The following is a 23,440-nucleotide window of genomic DNA, read 5'->3' as shown; positions in this document are numbered from 1 at the left end:
TAGAAACTACAGTGGAAAAATCTCTCAGTACTACTTCTTAGATGATTAAAGTCAACACCATCGGCAATGGGAGAAAAAGATACACACGCTTTCTGTTGAGATGCGCTGAGATGGGCACAATATCATCTTGCAGGTATTCTTGCCAAGAAAGCACACGCTTGAATCTAATCATAAAGAAGCATCAGGCAAACTCAAATTAAGGGACATCCATAAAAGAATGTCCCGTGTCATTCAAAAATGTCAATGTCATAAATGACAAGCACTGAGGGATTGTACTGATTTAGAGGAGAACAAAGAGAAATGAAGAACAAGTGCAACCTGGACCTTGCACCAGTAGAAAATATTAAAACAACAAGAACTACAAAGGACATAAGGGGAGCCACTGACAAAACTGGAGTAAAATCTGTAGATCAGATAACAGAACTATGCCAGTGTTGATTTCTCGGTTTTCATCACTCTAATAGTGGTTGCTGTACGTTGAGTTTTAGAAAATATACATGGACATATTTAGGGGTATAGTGGTAAGATGTCCTTGGCTACTTACTGTGAAGTGGTTCAGCAAAAATTTATGCACACATATGTTTGCACACGCACACATAGAGAAAGAAAAAGGAGGGAGACTATGATAAAGCATATGTGATAAAAATTTCAACTAAAAAAGTTTTAAATTTTCCATTTTTTTTGTGGAGACAGGATCTCACTTTGTTGCCCAGGCTGATCTCGAACTCCCGGACTTAACTGATCCTCCTGCCTCAGCCTCCCAAAGTGCTGGGATTATATTAATAGACAAACATCTCCTTTTCAATTGAAAGAATTCTTTTGTCCTATTCACTCCCTCCTGCCTCCTACCCCAAGGAGGCGTAAGCCACCACACCTGGTCTGGTGCTGAGAACTGTTGGCCTCTTACAAACATCTCTCTCTCTCTCTTTTTTTTTTAATAGTCTCACTCTGTTGCCCAGGCTGGAGTGTAGTGGTGCGATCTTGACTTACTGAAACCTCTGCCTCCCAGGTTCCAGTGATTCTCCCTTCTCAGCCTCCCGGGTAGCTGGGATTACAGGCACGAACTACTACGCCCAGCTAATTTTTTTATTTTTAGTAGAGATGGGCTTTCACCATGTTGGCTAGGCTGGTCTCGAACTCCTGAGCCTCAGCCTCCCAAAGTGCTAGGATTACAGGTGTGTGCGCCTGGCCACATCGCCTTTTCAATGGAAAGAATTCTTTTTGTCCTATTCACCCCCTCCTGCCTCCTACTCCATTGAAATCTGTAAGGTTGAAAGAATTGCTACGTTAGAAGAAAAAAATGTATTACATCCAATTTATTGTTCTGCAAGAGGTCAATGGCCGGGCGCGGTGGCTCAAGCCTGTAATCCCAGCACTTTGGGAGGCCGAGGCGGGTGGATCACAAGGTCAGGAGATCGAGACTATCCTGGCTAACATGGTGAAACCCCGTGTCTACTAAAAATACAAAAAAACTAGCCGGGCGTAGTAGCGGGCGCCTGTAGTCCCAGCTACTTGGGAGGCTGAGGCAGGAGAATGGCGTGAACCCGGGGGGCGGAGCTTGCAGTGAGCCGAGATCGCGCCACTGCACTCCAGCCTGGGAGACACAGTGAGACTCCGTCTCAAAAAAAAAAAAAAAAAAAAAAAAAAAAGAGGTCAATGATAAAAGAAAAATCGCTGTGGTTCCAAAGTCATTTGTTAGTGTTGCTTATTATTTTTTCCAAAACAAAAAGCAATAAAGCAAACAATTACATGCCATGTTTTTACATTTGTTTTATTTAACCAAGAACTCAGCCGTGAACATCAGAGAAATGCATATGCAGTATATTCAGAATATAGTTGAATTGGTGGTTGAAATCCTCACAATATTGAATTGTCAGTGTATGTAACAGCATCTCCAATCACACTGGTAGTCAACTATTACCAAAAAGCATTCACGAAAATGCCTAACTTAGTTGCCCGGCATATAGTTAGGTGCTCTATTCACTATAAATCTGAATATATTACATAGCATTAAAAGACATAACATTTTAGAGAAGGAAAGAAAATTAGAGATTATCTTACGCAACTTGATTCTATTACAAATGAGAAAGCTGTGTTTCTAATTCTTTAACTTGTGAATAAATGTAATGAATAAATGTTAATCTGAAAGAGTCAGTCCTTCAACATGGATCCTGAGTGGCTAACTGGGCCTAAGTTTTGAATAGAGCCAAGGAGCCACTTGCTTATTAGAGGTGAAACATATACTCTGCGTTCCCCAGGAAACCCACACTTTTTTAACTTTGAGACTTTCAGGTCTCATCTGAAGCAACCAATCAGAGCTCACCTGCCTTGGCCAATCAGGACTCAGCTATATAAACTAATCAGGGTGCAGCTCTACTGAACAATCAGAACTCAGCTATGTTGGTCAGTCAGCGCTAAGAACGTTTCCATCCTTTATTTTCATAAACAGACCTGACTGGGAGGCTGTTGGGGGGGATGTTTTGCTATAAAACCTGAACCCTTTCTTTGTTCTCTGGAATGCGCTTTTGTTTTACACTGAAGCTGTTTCCCCAGTTTGCAAACTGTTCACTGGAATAAAGTTTCTTTCCTCCAAATTACTTTTCAGAGAACTTTTGTTCACAAACTGAAGGCTGCGTCTCCTCAGTTTGCAAACTGTGTCTCCTTGGTTTGCAAGACCAGGAATGGGGTGTGCACCTACTTCAAATACATATATAGTAAGCTGGGTACATCCTTGAAAATCATAGAGGGGTAGAAGGAGGCTGCATCTCTCTGGTTTTCAAACTGCTCATTGGAATAAAGTATCTTTCCTCCATATTTCTTTTCAGAGAACTTTTGTTCAAAAACCCAAAAACTGGTAATAAGAGCAACTACGTCTCAGAATTTTTAGGAGAATGAAAATGAAACAATGCATGTGGAGTACTTAGCAGAAAGCCTAGCATATGGCAAATGCTCCATTATTCATTGGCCTTATTTTTGTCAAGCTGTAACTATTGCTGACTCATGGTTGACATTGCTGTAGAAAAGAAAGTAAGAAACAGAGAGCATACAACCTAATTTATTTGGCTAGGATTTCACGTGTGTCCTAGTTGCATAGATTTGTTAAGAAGCTCTACTCTTGGTTTCACAACCCAAACTACCAAAACTAAAAGGAAACAAAGGATCTTGAGGAAATGAAAAGGAGAAATATTTCACCTGTAGAAATTCATCTAAAATCAGCTCAGGAAGCCGGGCATGGTAGCTCACGCCTGTAATCCCAGCAATTTGGGAGGCTGAGGCGGGTGGATGATTTGAGGTCAGGAGTTCAAGACCAGCCTGGCCAACATGGTGAAACCCCGTCTCTACAAAAAAAATACAGAAAAAAAAATTAGCTGGGCATGGTGGTTTATGCCTGTAGTCTCAGCTACTCGGGAGGCGGAGGCAAGAGAATTGCTTGAACCCAGGAGATGGAGGTTACAGTGAGCCAAGATCATGCCATTGCACTCTAGCCTGGGTGACAGAGTGAGACTCCATCTCAAAAAGAAAAAATAAAATAAATAAATAAGTAAATAAATAAAATGGGTTCAGGGACTTCTCTGAGTTGCTGTGTCCCTCTCTACTATCACATCCTGAAATCATATTTCACATTTCACCTTTGAGATTCCCTGTACCCTGCATAGCCTCCTTCCCCTCTGTGACTTCCAGTGATGAACCTGGCTTAATATTTAAGTATTTTAAGTAGGTTAGCACCCCATTCCCAGCAAGTATTTTCTTTTTTCTTTTTTCTTTTAGACAGAGTCTTGCTCTGTTGCCAGGCTGGAGTGCAGTGGCGCGATCTCAGCTCACTGCAACCTCTGCCTCCTGGGTTCAAGCGATTCTCCTGTCTTAGCCTCCCAAGTAGCTGGGACTACTTATGCGCCACCACGCCCAGTTAATGTTTGTATTTTTAGTAGAGATGGAGTTTCACTGTGTTGGCCAGGATGGTCTTAATCTCTTGTCCTCGTGATGCACCTGCCTCGGCCTCCGAAAGTGCTGGGATTATAGGCGTGAGCCACTGAGCCCGACCCCAGCAAGTATTTTCTAAATTGTGATGCTAATCTATTAGTAATAATTAATAATTAATACTTAGCAGGAGTTAGCATTTTTATTATATGCTGTTGGAAGTGTGAGGAGTTGTTTAATTTACTCTTCATACTTTCACATTTTTCTTGAAAGAGAGAGAAGTATATTTGTAACATATGACTCTGCTCTGATTTCACATGGAAAGATCCTTGCTATCCAAAAGTCTTGATTAATTGTATATGTTATTAGTTATATTTTCATTAGTGAAAACCATGTATCACTCATTTTTTTTTGGATGGAGCTTCGCTCTTGTTGCCCAGGCTGAAGTGCCATGGCATGATCTGGGCTCATTGCAACCTCTGCCTCCCAGGTTCAAGCGATTCTGCTGACTCAGCCTCTCAAGTAGCTGGGACTATAGGCACACACCACTACGCCTGAATATTTTCTGTATTTTTAGTAGAGGCAGTGTTTCACCATGTTGGCCAGGCTGGTCTTGAACTCCTGACCTCAGGTGATCCACCTGACTCAGCCTCCCAAAGTGCTGGGATTACAGACTTGAGCCACCGGCCCTGGTAATTACTCATTTCTTAATACTGTGAACATAGAGTAGAACTTCTTTTCACCAATAACAAATTACTTTTCTTAATTGCAGCTAAATTTCATTGACTTTGATCCCTGCAGTTAGTATTAGTAATATCATATCATTAGCAATCATACAAATGTATGCGTATGATAATTATTTTTAAAGGGCATATGAAAATTAATCTTCATCACACTCTAATCAATGTCATAAAATAATGTTATGACCAACATTTTGACTTTGCATGGACTGGTCGGCTGGAAGGGATAGTGCACTGCAGGCCATTGGGCACCTTTGTGAGCCTTAGGAAAAGGCGCCCCCTTTAGGAGAAAGCACCCTTGTGGATGAGGCCAGGAGAAGCCAGGGGCACTTGGGGTAGTCCCTCGCCTCCTATACTTCACCTCCCTTGGGCAGGGTGCAACCTGCACAGCCACTTGCAGAAACCCTGAGAAGGAGCCTCAAGGGTGATTCAAGGCAATAATCTTGCTGTATTGGAAAAGTGGTGGCCTTGACATCATATAAATCAGGGCTGAAGTCTTTCTCCATTATTTATTAGCAATGAGGCTGAGCAAGTTCCTTAAATTCTCCAAACCTAAAGTTACCCATCTGTTAAAAAAAGATACTAATATTTATCTTGAATAATTGTTGTCAGAATTAAGGAGAAAGTGTACAGTGCCTGGCCCACATAAGATAATGAATGACCTCTGAGAGGAAAGAACTCAGTGTTTTTCTCAGCTCTCAAACTACTCTCAACAACAATTAATACAGCAGACTTCGATGACCAAATGTGGGGAATTTCCCTCCATCAACCAATAAGCAGTCAGCTCTGCAGCAGACACCGGCTGGGTATGCTCTAAGTCAGTTCTGACACTATCCACCTGGTGATAGAATCAGGTCCCATAGGCTGAGAGCTCCGTCCCCAAAGCTGTCCCTCCTCCCTCAGACACTAGTCCCAAGTAGCCAAACCCACAACTTTGGGTTTGGCTAATTTGCTGGGGCAGCTCACAGAACTCAGGGAAACACTTCTATTTACTGGTTTATTACAAAGGATATCACAAAGGATACAGATGAAGAGACGCATGGAGCAAGGTATGGGAGAAGGAGCGCAGAGCTTGCATGCTCTCCCTGGGTGCACCTCCCTCCAGGAACCTCCACATACTCAGCCATCTGGAAGCTCTCCAAACCCAGTTCTTTTGGGTTTCTGCCGAGGCTTCGTTATGTAGGCATGATTGATTAAGCATTGGCCATTGGTGATCAACTTAACCTTCAGCCCCTCTTTCCTCCCAGAAGTCACGGGTGTGGGTGGGGCTGGAAGTCCCAACCCTCTAATTCTGCCTTGGTCTTTTCCTGTGACCAGCCGCCTTCCCGAAGCTACTATTTATTTACTCATAAAATGACCACGTTAATTATAGTCAAGATAAAGGAGCTACATTTTCCTCTGTGCATTTGAAAATAATGCAAGTGAATTTTGTGACCCAGATACTTAATCTCCCTTCTTCCCACCCCCACTCTCAACCTGCTAAATTCCATGTAGGAATCTCATTTACAGTATTCCTGAGAGGTGGTCTTTCAGACTAAGCCTGATTATTTCCAGTAACATTATGGTTGCCACCTGATAGCTCATGGTTTAAAGACATTATGGATAGTCCTGAAACACTTTCAAAAGCTATGGACTCTGTCACAGAAAAAATGCAGATGCGTACAAAAGCCTGCACTTTGACTTCTTGAAAACACATCTGGCTGGGCGTGGTGGCTCATGCCTGTAATCCCAGCACTTTGGGAAATGAGGCGCATGAATTGCCTGAGGTCAAGAGCTTGAGACCAGCCTGGCCAACATAGTGAAACCCCGTCTCTACTAAAAATACAAAAAATTAGCTGGGCTTGGTGGCGGGCACCTGTAATCCCAGCTACTTGGGAGGCTGAGGCTGGAGAATCACTTGAACCCAGGAGGTGGAGGTTGCAGTGAGCCAAGATCCCGCCACTGCATTCCAGCCTGGGCCACAGAGCAAGACTATGTCTCAAAAAAAACTGAATTCACCCTGCCCCCTTCTTCTTTTTTTTCTTTTTTTTGTGAAACAGAGTTTCACTCTTGGCATCCAAGCTAGAGTTCAAAGGCGTGATCTCGACTCACTGCGACCTTCGCCTGGGTTCAAGTAATTCTCCTGCCTCAGCCTCCTGAGCAGCTGGGATTACAGGCATCTGCCACCACGCCGAGCTAATTTTTGTGTTTTTAGTAGAGACGGGGTTTCACCACGTTGGCTAGGCTGGTCTTGAACTCCTGACCTCAGGTGATCCACCCACCTCAGTCTCCCAAAATACTGGGATTACAGGCATGAGCTACTGTGCCTGGCCCACTCTGCCCCCTTCTTGGCATGATAGTCTGCATATGACTGAAGGCAGTGATCAGTTCAAACGCTATGGCCCTGATGACTTCTTATTTTTATTTTTGGAAATAGAGAGAGAAGGTCTCCCTGTGTTGTCCAGGCTGAACTCCTAGACTCAAGCAGTCCTCCCTCCTTGGCTTCCCAAAGTGCTGTAATTACAGGCATGAGCCACCATGCCTGGCCACCACGCTAACTTTTCAAATAGCTCCATCACAAGCCTGCTCAGTATGTTTCATCCCCAGCTGCTGGGAGAATGAAATGTCTGGAGGGCAGGGATTTTTGTCAGCTCACTGCTTTAGTCCCAGCACTACATCAATATCAATACTGTTGAGTGAATAAATGTACCAAGATCCTCAGACACTTGTAATATAAACTGTTGTCAGATTTTCTGTATTTATGTTGATTTTTAAAAAACCCATCAGCAGGACTTTGTGTTCAAACTTGATATGATATTGACATTTCCTCTTGTTTTCAAGACAGCTTGGCAGTCTCTCACTATCTTTTGGATCCATCTCCTATCACATTAACTGTCTCTTTTGGATCTGTCTCCTATAACATAACTGTCTCTTCTAGCCATGTGCCATCTGCATCTTTGGTGAGTGACATCAGTCCACTAAATAGTGCTGAAACTATGCCTGGGATGTGGAAAAAGGGCTGAAAGGGGCAGATGAGCCCAGCAAGGAATTATAAAGAAGAGATGACATGAGCACTTCCTGAAGTCACCAAATCAGGTGTCATTTTAGATGGAGCTAATTTGGGGGATTAGATAACTTAAAAAAAAAAATTTCCCAGGTTGGGCATGGTGGCTCATGCCTGTAATCACAGCACTTTGGGAGGCTGAGGTGGGTGGATCACTTGAGGTCAGAAGTTTGAGACCAGCCTGACCAACATGGTGAAAACCTATCTCTACTAAAAATACAAAATTAGCTGGGAGTGGTGGCACACACCTGTAATCTCAGCTCCTTGGGAGGCTGAAGCAGGAGAATTGCTTGAACCTGAGAGGCGGAGGCTGCAGTGAGCTGAGATCGTGCCATTGCACTCCAGCCTGGACAACAAGAGCAAAGCTCTGTTTAAAAAAAAAAAAATCATTTTCCTTTTTTTTCCTTCAGATCAGATGGGTAACGTGCGGATGTCATAACAAGGTTCCAGGGTGGCACATCTCACACACGTGCATGAAAACTCAATCATCATCCTCATGAACTACAAAAGGATCGCATTAGATAACATTTGCATGACATGAAGATAGGAGACCTGGGAAAGGATTCATCCCAGCTAGCATCATGGGAAAATTAGTTCATATAGTTGTGTACCTCTGTTAGTCAGGGTTCTCCAGAGGAACAGAGCCAACAGGCTGTGTGTGTGTGTGTGTGTGTGTGTGTGTAGTGACAGAGAGAAAGAGGTGGGTATTTTAAGGAATTGTCTCACATGACTCAGGAGGCCAGCAATTCCAGAATCTTGAGGCTAGGTGGGTAGGCTGGAGATCCAGTGACAGTTGCAGTTTGAGTCCAAAAAGTCTGCTGGCAGAATTCTCTCCCCCTCAGGGGAGCTAGGCCTTTTTTCTATTAGGGCCTTCAACAGATTGGATGAGGGAATTACCATCCAATTACAGATGGTAATCTGTTTTACTCAAAATACACAAATGTAAATGTTAATCTCCTCAAAAAACACCTTTAAAAAAACATCTAGAAGTGTTTGACCAAATATGTGGTTACTGTGGTCCAGCCAAGGTGACACAAAAAATTAACCATTCCAGTGGCACTTAGGAAAACTCAACACAAAACTGCTGAATATCTCCAACAGGTGATGAAAGCAACATTCTAGTCCCATTGAGTACTCACATGCCTCTAAGCCCTCGTTGAAATTTCTTTTTCTTTTTTTTTTTTTTTTTTTGAGATGGAGTCTCACTCTGTCGCCCAGGCTGGAGTACAGTGGCATGACCTTGGCTCATTGCAACCTCTGTGTCCCGGGTTCAAGCAATTCTTCTGCCTCAGCCTCTTGAGTAGCTGGGACTACAGGTGTGCGTCGCCACGACTGGCTGATTTTTGTATTTTTAGTAGAGATGGGGTTTCACCATATTGGCCAGGCTGGTCTCGAACTCCTGACCTCACGATCTGCCTGCCTCTGCCTCCCAAAGTGCTGGGATTACAGGCATGAGCCACCGTGCCCGGCCCCTCCTTGTAATTTCACACCCTATGCCCAGCCTCCTTACTGACGCATCCTGGAATGCCCTTCTCCAACCTTGCTTCCTTCACCACTGGAAAAATCTACTCATCTTTCACAACTCAGATCAAATGTTCACACTGTGATACTTTCTTTAGCACCACATCCCATCCCCAAGATTTAATTCCCTCCTTGGTCCCTTATGGCTGTCCTTTTATCAGGTTGGTGCAAAAGTAATTGCTGTTTTTGCCATTAGGACCTGATGAGTAATAAATGAGTGAGAACAGTGTCTTACACATAGTAACCACTCAAAAAATGGCAGTTATTTTCATTCTTAGTGTTACCGTTGCTAAGTCCTATGTCATGTGGAAAGATTAAGTGTTTCTGGAGGGCAGGAATAGGAACAGTATCATATTCCTCTGAGAATTCTTCCCCACTCACCAGCCCAATATTGTAAATGGAATCGACCAGGGATCTACAGACACTTACTGGAGTCTGTAGTATCTCATATTTGTCAAGTGCTCTACAGAATGCAGAATCTGGCAATATTATCACCCATTTAAACTTCACAACGGCCTTGGGAAGTTGTTACTATGCTTAAGCTGGCAAGTGGCAGAGTCTCCAGCTGCAACTGGAACTCCAACGTCATGAGAGAGGAATGCAAGAACGCTGGGGATCCCGGGCAAGTTTTTCTTTTCTGGCCCAGGCAACAGCCTTGGTCCTTCATATCCTTTTTCTTAACTGCTGAGAACATGGCCGTGACGGAGTGGGAAGGCTGCAAAAACACGAGGACTCCATTCACACACAGAACTGACTTAGGCCAGGGTATGAACAGGGGAAGGCTATTAATACAAGATATCCTCAGCCGTGACAGTGGCCTCTTCGATCTTGGTCTTAATCTCAGGGAGGGGAATATGACTGATCGCCACCACGACCAAGTTTGCGGCGTGGGCCAACGCGCTGGCCACGCAGATCCAAAACGACTCTTCATACTGTTCTTCCAGCACCACAAACTGGAAGAGCTTCTCCTGAAAGTTGGCGATTCGTTCTGTCAGGACATGAAATTTCACCGCAGCCATGAAGCTGGCTATGGCTAACGCCACGACTCCACCTGAAACCCAAAAAGGTCACCCTCATTCACGGCTCCTTTTTGCGATTGTGACAACTCTATGAGAGGTGGCATTTCTGTGCCACGTGTGACAAGCTTGCTTTGGGTTAAAAAAGTTATGAGGAAGACATAAGTTTTAATTTGCTTTTAAAAGTAGGAGCTAACTCACACAGTATGAAGGAGAAAGGCAGGATTGTGCGGGGAAAGAGAGAATCTGCTTTATATCAGATCAACTTTGAATTTCCACCCCTCCAATTTTTATTTATTTATTTATTTGTTTATTTATTTATTGAGATAGAGTCTTGCTCTATCACCCAGGCTGGAGTGCAGTGACACCATCTCAGCTGACTGCAACCTCCACCACCTGGATTCAAGTGATTCTCCTGCCTCAGCCTCCCAAGTAGCTGGGACTACAGGTCCCTGTCACCACACCTGGCTAATTTTTGTATTTTTAGTAGAGACGGGGTTTCATCATGTTGCCCAGGCTGGTCTCGAACTCCTGATCTCAAGTGATCCATTCGCCTTGGCCTCCCAAAGTGCTGGAAATACAGGCATTTGAGCCACTGCACCTGGCCCACTCTTCCAATTTTTCCCCTTACCCAGTACCATGCTTCCCGGGGATCCACATTTGGAGAAGTTCATTGTCTAAAATATCTCAGGATTTCTATGAAGACCATGAAGGCTATGTGGCAAGATATAAGAAAAACTGTTGCTCTCCTCTTTAATTATCCTCCTTCCATGCTTAAGGACAAGGATGACCACTCATAGAAGGAGGAAAGGAGGGAGGCGAAAACTGGAAGAATTCCAAACTACTTCCCTATGTTTTGCTTGAAACTTTGACCTTCTGGGAGGAATCTCACTCTCTCTTTCTCTCTCTCTCCCTCCTCTTCCTCTGGTTTCAATTTTAATTAATATTTTTAATAACACATTTATGATGCTTCTTAAAAGATTATTATCTTCATCGAAGAAAAATTTGGACACTAGAGAAAATCATAAACAAATTTACTTTTATCCTAAAAGCCAGCATGAACACTTTCAACGTTTGAGTGTTTTTCTTTATGTTTGTTTCTCTTTAACAAAATTAGTATTATGGTGTTCTTACTTGGATTTTAAATTTGATCTTGTCCCCTCACTTGGACATTTTTACGTGTTGCTAAATATTCTGTTACAGCACGACTTTATTGTTTGTTTTTATTTTTTTTGAGACAGGGTCTTGCTCTGTCATCTAGGATAGAGTGCAGTGGCGTGATCATGGCTCATTGCAGCCTTGACCTCCTGGGTTCAAGCGATCCTCTTGCCTCAGTCTCCTGAGTAGCTAGGATCATGGGTGCGTGCCACCATGCTTGGCTAATTTTTGGTTTTTGTTTGTTTGTGGAGATGGGGGTCTCACTACGTTGCCCAGGCTGGTCTTCAACTCCTGGGCTCAAGCAATCCTCCCGCCTCAGCATCCCCAAGTGCTGGGATTACAGGCATGAGTCACTGTGCCAGGCTTACAGCATTACTATAAATGAGTGCATAGTATTTTTAGTAAAGACTAAACAGTTTCTACTAAATTATAGATATACGGTCACACACTATAATTTATGTAAGTATGACCTTATTTCTGGGTGTCTATATTACTTCTAATTTTTGATATCATAAAATGCTACAGCAAATACCATTTTATGTACATCCTTGTTCTCTTGTCGAGTATTTCCTTAGCATAAATCCAAACATGGAATTGTCTAGTCCAAATATATGCAAAGGCTATTCACCTTTTTATGCCTTTAGACACTGCAGTGTTTTTGTTTTTTTTAAGCTCAGTGGCAAGAAATAAAGTTTTGTCAAAAGACATTACGTTTTACCTGTTTTTATTTTTATTTTTTTTGAAACAAGGTTTTGCTCTGTTGGCTGAGGCTGGAGTGCAGTGGCATGATCACGGTTCGCCACAGCCTGGACCTCCCAGGCTCAAGCAGTTCTCCCACCTCAGCCTCCCTAAGTGTTGGGATTACAGTTCCCAAGTAGCCGAGACTACAGGCGCCTGACACCACGCACAGCTAACTTTTTTATTTCTTATTTTTGTAGAAATGGGGTCTTGCTATGTTGCCCAGGCTATTTTGCCTGTTGCTAATCTCTCATCAGTAGAGTTTGAGAATGCTATCTCTCTGAGGAAAGAAATGGACAGAGATAAGCATTTATTGAAAGCAGGGTTGAGCACTTTTTACATGCCAGCCTGTGTGAGGATGCATGCAGATGAGAAAGACACCTGTAGTCTTGATGAGGGTGAGCCATGTATATAAACAATTCTACAGGGTGGCTACCATCTGCAAACAAAGGCAAACACATAATAATTGACTTCTTGATATACATTATAATACATAATAAAATAACACTACCTGTTTTTATATTTTATGATATTCTTGTATAAGGTAATCATAGTGAGGGGTTATTGTCTGAATGGTACCTTGAATATTTGACCTGAGTTTTCAGAGATAGCCCTCATTTCACAAGATTCTGTTATTTTCATTACAGATGATGTGTTAAGTGCATAATTAAATGTGAATTAATTTCTGTGCATCAATATACTCCCAAATCAACATGCATGCACGCATGTGCGTGCGTGCGCACGCGCACACACACACACACACACACATCTTTTAGTTTTTGGCTTGGAAAATAGGTCATGATGGTCATAAACGAGAGCATGGATCTGTGGAAAAATAAAGAGCTTAGAATCAGTTATGCCTAGGTTGGAATACCACCTCTGCCACTCATTGCTGTGTGACTGTTTAACTTCTCTGAGCCTCAGGCTCTTCATCTGTAAACGTGGGTCTAATAATACCGCCTATAGAGATGTGGTGAGATGTAAACAAAGTAATGCATGCAAAATCCCCAGGTCCATGCCTAACTCTTAGTGGCTGCTCAGTAAGTTGCATCTCGTTTAAGGGCATGGTGCAGTGAAGGCGCTGGGAAGGTGAGAGGAGGGAGAGTTGAGACAGCCAGTGAGCCCTGTCTGCATTAATATGCCCAGGTGTGTGTGGGGGGAACACTAAAGACCTTGGCAGCTAGATGGCACTCACTTCCCCTTCTCAACCCAGAGCCTGAATGGAGGAGCCTTTCACAAATGGCCTCTTGCTCACAATACCCTTCTCTTCCGTCGTTGGTGGAGTTCCTCCCAGCCTCAACTGCAGCACCAGCTCCATCTCTTTCCCCGTCCCAGGGCCCCCACCTCTCCCTACTTTTAGCTCTCTGTCTTCTGGCCTCTCCTTTCACCTCGATCTCTCTTCACTGCTCTAAGTCCTCAGCCATTCACGTACTCTAATAAGATGGTTCTTTATTGTGACAGACTCTGCAACTTAAAGAGGAAATTCATGAGCACTTTGGGAGGCCAAGCAAGGCGGATCCCTTGACCTCAGGAGTTTGAGACTAGCCTGGGCAACATGGTGAAACCCCGTCTCTACAAAAACTACAAAAAATTAGCTGGGCATGGTGGTGCACGCCTGTACTCCCAGCTACTTGGGGGCCTGAGGTGGGAAGATCACTTGAGCCCAGGAGGTCAAGGCTGCAGTGAACTGAGATCGTACCACTGCACTCCAGTGTGGGTGACAAAATGAGACCCTGTCTCAGAAAAGAAAAAGAAAAAGAGGACATTCATTCCATGCCCATCAAGAAGGTCTCAGACACAGGAAAGTCAAAGCTCCAGTGGCACATTTTAGTTCCTTCACACCTTCTGCCCAACTACTTGGAGCCCAGCCCTGTGATGGTGTGGACACAATTTTCTCTCCCTAAGGGACTTCTTACCTGCCAGAACATTCCATAGGCAGATACCCCCAGGACCGTTGACTGCCTGGTATGGGACCTGGATCATGTTGAGAATGGCAAAGCCCATGCTGACCAGAGCCAGGGCCAAGGCCAGGAAGAGGAGCAGCAGAATCATCACATGAAGGCCTGCGTTGAGCTCTTTCACCAGGTGTGGGAAGACTAGGGAGACAAGACACAGCCGCTATTTCAATATCAGAGTTAGACTCACTTTCATAAAGCCCAAGCTTGCTTACCATGAAGGCTTCGATAGACAGGGGTGAAGGCAAGATAGCAAGCATGCGGTTTTCAGACAGCGGGAGATTTTCTGAGATGAACTCATGGCCCCCAGATCCATGCCTGTCAGTTGATCAACAAGCCTCTCTTCCTTGGAGCGGACACAAAATCAAAATGTGTCCTGGCTGTCAGTTTAAGCTGCACCGAGCTTGAAGCTCTGGGGTCTGATGTGAACTGATGCACACAGGCCCCAGTGACTCAGCAAGGTAGGCCCTTGCTTACCCCCATGTATGAAGGACACATCATTCTCACATTGCACAACATTTTATTAAAATATTAATTTGCCTTACGAATATGGCAAAATAAGTTAGTGAAATCTTAATTTCTATTTGTTTTCTCTATGTTTACCACTAGTACTGGCTGTGAAGATGAAATGGCGTAGCATAATGGAGTAGCTCAAATATTGCCTGGTCAAGTCAGTTCTCAGAAATGGCAGCTGTGGTTATTGCTGTTATATTTTGACGGTCTTGGGAAAGTCATGTGACTTCTCAAGCCTCAGTTTCTTCATCAGTACAATGGGGATAGTAATCCGTGCAGATGAATTGAGGATAGTCAACATTTACTAAGTGCAGTCATGGGCCAAACATTTTACATGGTCATCTTGTTCAATGCACGTGACAAAGACATGAGGTAGATTTTATAAACTCCCTTTACCCACAGGCTTGGAGACATTAAATTGCTTCTGTTTGGGCAAGGCAACTCTATACTCTATATAAGATTTATAATTCAATATACTATGAGAACAAATGTGACCCTGAAAGAGCCAGTCCTTCAAGATGGGTCCTGAGTGGTTAACTGGGTCTAAATTTAAAATAGGGCCAAGTGGCCATTTACTGACTAGGGGGTCACACACATCCTCTGAGTTCCTTGAAAACCCACACCTTTTTATCTTTGAGATCTGCCTCAGCCAATCAGGGCTCAGCTGTAATGACCAATCAGGGCTCAGCTGTATCAGCTAATCAGGGTTCAGCTGTATCGACCAATCAGAACTAAGTGAATTTGAATCCTTTATTTACGTAAACAGACCTGATTGGAAACCTGGGTGGGAACTTTTGCTGTAAAACCTGAGCCTTCCCTTTCTTCTCTGGAATACACCTTCCTTTTACACCAGAGGCTGTGTTTCCCTGGTTTGCAAACTGTTAACTGGAATAAAGTCTTTCCTCAAAATTCCTTTTCTGAGAACTGTTGTTCACAACTGTGTGTTTTAACAGTGTCAAGTCATGATCTTTAGTAGTTATAAATGAAGAAGTGAACATTATGAAAGCTACAGAACTTCTGAGCATACTTATTCCTCTGCAATTGCTCCAAGGTTCCTGCTGAATACCCACCCTGATGGAACTAGTTCCTTTGCTGGTTCACCTGCCTCTCTCAGCCACTGAAGGTTGGCGTCTCCCAATCCTGAGAAGTAGAGTTTTTATTTTTCCCATTAGGTGTCCTTTCCACTCACACGTTTTCAGGCACTCCACGTTTACACTGTAAGTTCTGATGTTTCTTTCCAGTTCTGAATTTCCATTTGTTTTTATCTCCCTATGGTTATCTAATCGGCATTGGAAACTTTACCCTGGAAGATGAGCTCCTTTCCAGTGAGTTTGTCTTTGTAAAGCATCTTTCTTCCCTGTGCCTCTATCCCATCTTAATGTCCCTTAGATTTTTTTTTTCTCTTTTCAAACCCTCAGCCCCTTTTTGTTTCAGACACAGTAGCTTGTGCCTGATTTTTATTTATTTTTATTTTGAGACAGAATCTCATTCTGTTGCCCAGGCTAGAGTGCAGTGGCACCATCTCAGCTTGGTGCAACCTCCTCCTCTCTGATTCAAGCAATTCTCGTGCCTCAGCCTTTCCAATAGCTGGGATTACAGGCACCCACCACCATGCCTGGCTAATTTTTGCATTTTCAGTAGAGGAGGGGGGTTCACCACGTTGGCCAGGCTGGTCTCGAACTCCTGGCCTCAAGTGATCTGCCCGCGTTGGCCTCCCAAAGTGCTGGGATTACAGGCATGAGCCACCAGACCCGGCCGCTTGTGCCTGATTTTTAAATTGTTTCATTATCCCCTTTCTTGACCAGGCAATCCTTAGGACACATGACTAACACAGTAATGCTCACCCAAACTCTTAAAATAGAAAACAGTCACCTATGTGAATGGCAAAGATCAAAATGTTTGCTAACACACCGTGTTGACAATGGTGTAAGGAAGAGGCACTCTCAAGTCTTGTAGAAATATTAATTCATGTAACCTTGTTAGAGGGCAATGTGGCAACATCTACTAAAGCAAATTCACTTCTAGGAATTTATTTTCCAGAAGCACTCCTACATGTGCTCAAAGCATGGATCAAATATTGGATATTCATTACAATAGCGAAAGATTGGAGAAAAAACAGTAAGTGAATAGATTGATTTAATAAATTAAGGTGGCCGGGCGCGGTGGCTCACGCCTGTAATCCCAGCACTTTGGGAGGCCGAGGCGGGCGGATCACGAGGTCAGGAGATCGAGACCATCCTGGCTAACACGGTGAAACCCCGCCTCTACTAAAAATACAAAAAATTAGCAGGGCGTGGTAGCAGGCGCCTGTAGTCCCAGCTACTCGGGAGGCTGAGGCAGGAGAATGGCGTGAACCCGGGAGGCGGAGCTTGCGGTAAGCCGAGATCGTGCCACTGCACTCCAGCCTGGGCGACAGAGCGAGACTCTGCCTAAATAAATAAATAAATAAATAATAAATAAATAAATTAAGGTATCCATAATGTCCATAATGTACACAATTCACCTTTTAAAAAGAAAGAATCATATCCACATAATGATTGAACCCCTATCCAGATTTAATTTTAAAAAATTGAGTAATAACCATATTAGGATGATGGGGGACAGGGAATTTGGGGCATATGGAGTGATGTGGAGAGGGAGGTAAAGAGTGCCCAGTCCTAGGTCTTCATAGTAGGAAGCGCATTAACTATATATAAAAAATGCTTACTGGCAAAGGGCAAATCTCACTCAACCCCCACATTCTTGTAACATAACTCAGGGCTCAGACCTCATGGTTAATTGAGATTTTATTATTTTTTAATATATGTCATTATTTAGAAATTCGAGGCTGGGGCGGTGGCTCATGCCTGTAATCCCAGTACTTCTGGGGGCCAAGATAGGGGGATTACTTGAGGCCAGGGGTTGGAGATAAGTCTGGGCAACATAGCAAGGTTCTGTCTCTAACCTAAATTATTTTAAAAAAAGAAGAAAAAAATAGAAATTCGAATCATGTCTCAGGAGTGTTAATGCACCAGTTCTTTCTACTTTCTTTCTGAGAGGTGACTCTGCCTTCGCCTGACACCCAGTGCTGCCCTAGGAAAGCTGTTGTTCCCTTGCCTTTCATATTTGAAACCCATACTCCAAGAGTTTTAGGTGTCTCCCACTAGGAATTACATTTAAGTTTCCCGCTTGAAATCCATGACCTTACACACTATTCATGGTGATAAATGACAACACATGATTCACGGTGATAAATGACAACAGCCACCTATATGGGGTGCAGACTATGTGCCGGTGGCTTTATACATATTCTTTGTTTTGTTGCTCATGGACACTCTCTCTCACACTTACAAATGAGGAAACTGAGGCTCGGAGAAGTGAAATAGCTTAGCCACGCTCCCATAGCAAGAAAGTGTCAGCTTAACTACTCTATTACAGGGCTAGAGCAGAAAAATCAGAAAGCACAGATAATTAGAGGTTTAAAATGGTAAATATAGAGTCTTGAATTCTGGAGGTCTTATTTTGAATTTGAATAGATATAGTTGTTTCCTATGCATTAGAGGTAACTCACTTGAATACCAGAATTGATTAATCATTCTATCAGCATCTAAGACCATTAGATAATTTGTTTGCTCCGAATCCCAGAGAGGTCTGGCAGCCCTTTTTGCCCCAGCAGGGCAAATAAGAAAAGCAGGACATCTGAAGTCAAACCCAGGTCCTGGCCACTAGTGGAATACTTGTGGGGTAGGAAGTAGAGAGGAACCACAGAACTAAAAGCTGCAAAGCAATCTATTACATTAGGTGCTTTTAAAGAAATTATTTTATGTATTGATTTCTCTGATCTCTAATTTCCTCATCAGTAAAATGGGCGTAATAAAATCTCTTCTCTAGCATAGTAAAAATGGAAGGAAATGAACTATAACGCAGTGGCTTCAGATACTGTGTTCTGTGCCTAGTACATATTTACCTGCCTCTCCTTTATCAGATGGTAAACTTTTCTTTTTTTTTTTTTCTTTTTTTTTTGAGATGAATTTTCACTCTTTTCACCCAGGCCGGAGTGCAATGGCACAATCTTTGCTCACTGCAACCTCCACCTCCTGGGTTCAAGTGATTCTCCTGCCTTAGCCTCCTGAGGAGCTGGGATTACAGGCACCTGCCACCACCCCTGGCTAATTTTTGTATTTTTAGTAGACACGTTGTTTCACCATGTCAGCCAGGCTGGTCTCAAATTCCTGACTTCAGGTGGTCCACCTGCCTTGGCCCCCCAAAGTGCTGGGATTACAGGAGTGAGTCACTGTAACTGGCCAGATGGTAAACTTTTCTAGGGCAGGTACTTGTTTGTTTTGTTCATCCCTGTTTTCCTAAGAGTCTGGTCTGTAAATACGCCATAGTACAATTGAATGTGTGGACAATGCTAAAGTAATGTTTGTCTCTTTCTTTCTCTAGCCACCCAAACAGCCACGTTGACTTGTTTTTATTTCATAGGGTCTGGGTATTAAAAAAGGGCCTTAATCTTTGTGATGAATAGTTCTCTGGTTTTCTCCATGATTGGTGTGGGAATCGATTCCCCTGGGTGATTTTTTGGGAACACCTCCGTGATGGGAGAAATGGCTGCTTGTGAACGAGACCCAGTAAAACCTCCCCACCCCACAGTTTACAAAGCACTTTCACTTTTATCCCCATCTACACTGATCTGCAACTGCGGGGATTTTTTTTTTTTTTTTTTCCCTACAGATGGATAGTCAATGACAGAAAGAGACTCCAGGAGAAACAGACTCCAGGTTGTGGGAGGCTCTGATATACCCGGTAGCTGCCTCGAGGTTACATTGTGCTAGAATTAAAAGCTGTAAATCTAAAGGAGACTAGACTGGCACTAGAGAACCTTATAACATCAGTGTCCCCGAGCTGTATCTGGGTAAAGCCAGCCAAGCACAGGAGGAACCTGGCCCCAGGCTCCTCGTGAATGCTTTGAAAGAGAATCACATCCAAGGTACTGTGAACGGATGTTTATAGACCCTCCTCTGAGAAAACCCCAGGGCCACAGGAAACAAAACCTTCTCAAATACTCTCCTACTCAGGGACAAGAATAAAATGTCCTTTATGCTTCTCACAGGGTTGTGATGCTTTCCAGACCAGAACATGTTAGACGAACCGAAAACGTTTCCCATGGATGTCCTAAGAAGGAAGGAGGAGGAAGGCAAGAAGTACTTACTGAATTCCTCCAAGGCTCAAACAAAATACGTATTTGTTTGCAACTTCCCACTCAAAGCAGTTTACACTTCTGTGAGCTGGGAATGGCAGGTGTCTAGTCATTAGGTTGATGCTGACATGTGACCGCTGTTTAATCTTCTCACCCTATTCAAGTTTCAACAATTGTCCTGTTGGGGTTCAGAATCCAATACCCCCCAAATACGAAGCTTTGTGAAGAAGCCTCAAGGTCTCTCTGGCCTCTCCTCTCCCTCCTGTCTCTCCATTCTTTGTCTGTCTAAAGCACAGGATGAGGTAGTTTTCTGACGTTCCCTTATCTGCCTACGTCCAGACCCACCGAAGAAAAAGACCTCTGGTCCCTTTCCTGAGTGTTCATTAATTGTACCGATATCACGGGAAGGAAGACTGAAGTCTGTTAACACAGCTGGACAGACTTTTGTCACAAGCCAATGTCTGCCCTGTGGGCCCAACAAACTTTGTTCCAGCTCATTGTATGTTCTGCAAGCCCATTGAATTTCCCTAAAAATAATTTACTAGTCCCCTAAAATCATCCACACTTCCCCATCTCCCTTTCTCCTAAGATGAAGAGGATATAACCATCTGTACCCCATTGAGATAGTGGACAATCACTCTGTGATTTTCCCCTATGCGTGCTAATAAATGTGTATGCCATTTTCCCTATTAATCTGCCTTTTGTCAGTAGATTGTTTAAAGAACCTTCAGAGCGCAAAGGGGAAGTTTTTCCTTGGCCCCTACAGTCCTGATGACATCATTTATAGCAATAGCATCTAGTTCAGAATCGAGTAGTCCCTATAGTTGTCATGGTTAGCTTTTAGCATTTCTTTTTTTTATTTCTTTATGGTGTGTATTTTCAAGTTTTATGTTATAATTTTGATGGCGCTATTTTTTCAATATCCAGGGTTTAATCTAATTGCTAGGTAAATATAAATATGCCCAGAGATATTGTTCTTGAATATACATAACAAATATAATTTTTTGTGTATATTTAAATGATGACAATTTGTATTATATTTGCCAACGGTTCCAGCTTTTTGTCCTTATAAATTTAATATGACATTTACCTTGGCCAGATATCTATAAACTACTACAATTCTGAAATATAGAAATCAAGGAATGAATACAATTCTGTATCACCTTGCATTGGCATGGTATTGATTAATTACGGTTTTGTGTGGACACTGTTTTCACCAGCGATCTCATCGATTCAAAAGGCTTGCAGAATATGGCCTGTTTTGTTTTTTCCTTCCCAGAAGCCCATTCCTAAGCCTAGCTTGGATTCCTGTTTGTGCAGACTGCTCTGCTTACATCCTGGGCAGCTCTGATGCCACACTGAACACCAGCCAAAGTCCATGCCCGCTCACGTTCACAGAGAGCAGGCAAGTGCCTTGCTGGAGGTCTCCTCGCCAGGAAACTTTCCAGTAGGGGTTCCACCCGGGGTAGTCTGATTCCAGAACCCAAGTACAGTGCCCCTGTGCATCTTCTCAGACTATGCAGTTTTTACAAAAGTAGACGTGGAAGTGTTCATCATGCTTCCCAAAGGTTCAGTTCTGCAGGCAGCCTCCACACACTTGTTGTGGTCACGTGGCATTGGTCTGGAGTCCGGCTCTACTGTTTCCTGGCTGGGTGACCTCAGGTAAGTTATGTAACCTCTCCAAGCCTCAGTGTACTCCTCTGGAAAATGGGAACATTAACAAGTCCTTCTATATAAGTTTGTTGTAAGTCTTTAAGGAGACAAGTGGTGTGAGGTACTTAGTAGAATGTCTGACACATGTAAACGCCCCATGTTTCAATAGTCATTATTAATAGAGGTAACCTGCAAAAATGCACAAATCCTTGTTTCTATCTAATGTTTCTATACATCTCTACAGAAAAAGAAAAGAAGGAAGGAAGGAAAGATCTTTTTGATGTGGGTCCAGAACCCTTGGCTCACTGTGGACTTTGACATTATGCCTGAGATTGAGGCAGCAGCCAAATTCCACAATGAGACAAGAGCACTCTTACACAGTAACAAAAATAAGTGCCTAGAAACAGCTTCCATGCCCCCAATATACTTACTCGTGAATTGGGACTGGCGGCTCCCAAGCCCACACTGCCGCACCTTACACCCTCGGAAGAGCCCGTAGTAAATGTCCCCAATGAACTTGACCAGCTCTCTGTCTGTGGCGTTGACCAGATCCACTCCAGTCTGACAAAGGATTTTCCCACTCAGCCAGTGGGGCACTACCAGGGCAACGATGATCAGGATGAAGGAGGAGAAGCTGAGTAAAGACGCCAGCCCATACCACGCCTTTTTGAACCATCCAGGCATGCTAGTGGGTGCAGGTCATCCCCAAGGTCTCCGAGCAGCAGCGAGGGTCGTTGACATCTTTCAGATACTCGGCAATGCTCTGCTCCAAGGTCAGCTCTTCCAAACACTCTATTTCAAGATTTTAAGTCCATCCCCTCGTCCTCCTTCAGCGCAAGCTTGCACAGTCCATGTTTACTATAACCACATCCGGAAGCCTCTATAGAGACAATCTTCACCTGACTATGTAGCGGAGTGTGTTACTGAAGGAAGTAACCTTATATCTCCTCCTAGACTAATGTTTCAGCAGAGGGTTTAATTGTTCCTCTTTCAAGTATTTAAATAGCCCTGGTGTGGACCTCATAATGATAAAGGAGTTAGTAATAAGCAAAACCAAGTAGCTCTGATAATAAAGAGATGCAAACCAATCTCAAAAAATGCATATGGTAGAAGGAAAACAAAAATGGGATGATTAGCACTTGAATATCGCCACCAATGCGCAGTGTCAAATGTCGATCTCTCTGATGCGTGGGTGTCCTGGCATTTCTTTCTCTGAAATGTCACTGCTGTCAGAATCTTTAGGACTGTTATTAATACCATCAAATGACCCTGGTTCTTGGGGCTTTAATACTGAAATATGTAAATAGTGTCTTATGAATTTCTCACTGTGTGAATCTGCTGGGGGTAAATTGTGACTAGAATTAATTTGTGTCTGTTGGGACAGCCTGGAATCCAACACTTAACATTCCTCTCCCCTGCCCCTCCTTCTATGTTATCTGAAATGGGACAGAAAAGTGTTTTTCTAGCGTATTAGCAAATAGTAGCCACACTGCTGGAGTATTGATCTCTTCTAATAGTGGAAGATCTAGGTTTTCCTTTTAATCTGTAGACACTAGGAATGAAATATTCTTTCTTCTCTATCTTATACTGTGGACTTTGACATTTTGACTTTTACCTTATTCCTGAATATCAACTTAACATCATGTGAGACTGGCAACAGCCACTCTCTCCATATCTCTGGGGACCAAAGTTGGGCAGAAGTGGAGCAGTCAAATTTTTTAGTTGGTCACAGAAGGCTGAAGGGGGGGTTCAGGAAGTTGCACTGTTAACCAATAGGGGTCCCAGGAATCTCACTTGGAGAGTGTCAAGGAAGCAGAGGGACATATTAATGGAAATGTCAGTTTCCTTCCTCATAATTGGGGCTTACTTCAGTGGCCTCTCCACAATGAAAATAAAGATGAGAATTTCTGAGCCTGGGCAATGTAGTGAGACCTTATCTCTACAAAAAATAAAAAAAAATTAGTTGGGCCTGACGGCGTGTATCTGTAGTCCCAGCTACGGGAGGC

General features: G+C 43.3%; 1 protein-coding gene and 1 non-coding gene across 2 annotated transcripts; both read right to left on the bottom strand.

Annotated features, from left to right (window-relative positions):
- Positions 1-8,110: 8,110 nt before the first annotated feature.
- LOC112625632 lies at positions 8,111-8,214 on the bottom strand. Its single transcript, XR_003119713.1, has one exon. It is a non-coding gene; the product is annotated as a small nucleolar RNA U13 (small nucleolar RNA).
- Positions 8,215-9,985: 1,771 nt separating this feature from the next.
- Positions 9,986-22,220, bottom strand: CLRN2 (clarin 2). Its single transcript, XM_025386616.1, has 3 exons — positions 21,866-22,220; positions 14,051-14,230; positions 9,986-10,273 (listed from the first exon to the last, which is right to left on the bottom strand). Exons 1-3 carry the CDS (start codon positions 22,116-22,118, stop codon positions 10,008-10,010), a joined length of 699 nt encoding a protein of 232 aa, XP_025242401.1. The 5' UTR covers positions 22,119-22,220; the 3' UTR covers positions 9,986-10,007.
- Positions 22,221-23,440: the final 1,220 nt, after the last annotated feature.

The sequence above is a fragment of the Theropithecus gelada genome, chromosome 5 (assembly GCF_003255815.1).
Source record: "Theropithecus gelada isolate Dixy chromosome 5, Tgel_1.0, whole genome shotgun sequence".
NCBI lineage: Eukaryota > Metazoa > Chordata > Mammalia > Primates > Cercopithecidae > Theropithecus > Theropithecus gelada.
Note: the sequence above shows the minus strand (reverse complement) of the source record. Positions and strands in the feature narration are given on the sequence as shown.

Coding starts and splice junctions, on each gene's coding strand:
- CLRN2 (XM_025386616.1), bottom strand. CDS start 22,118: ATGCCTGGATGGTTCAAAAAGGCGTGGTATGGGCTGGCGTCTTTACTC. Junction 14,231..21,865: donor CCGCCAGTCCCAATTCACGA/GTAAGTATATTG, acceptor TTGTCTCCCTAG/TCTTCCCACACCTGGTGAAA. Junction 10,274..14,050: donor CCTATGGAATGTTCTGGCAG/GTAAGAAGTCCC, acceptor TTTGGGTTTCAG/GTGGAGTCGTGGCGTTAGCC.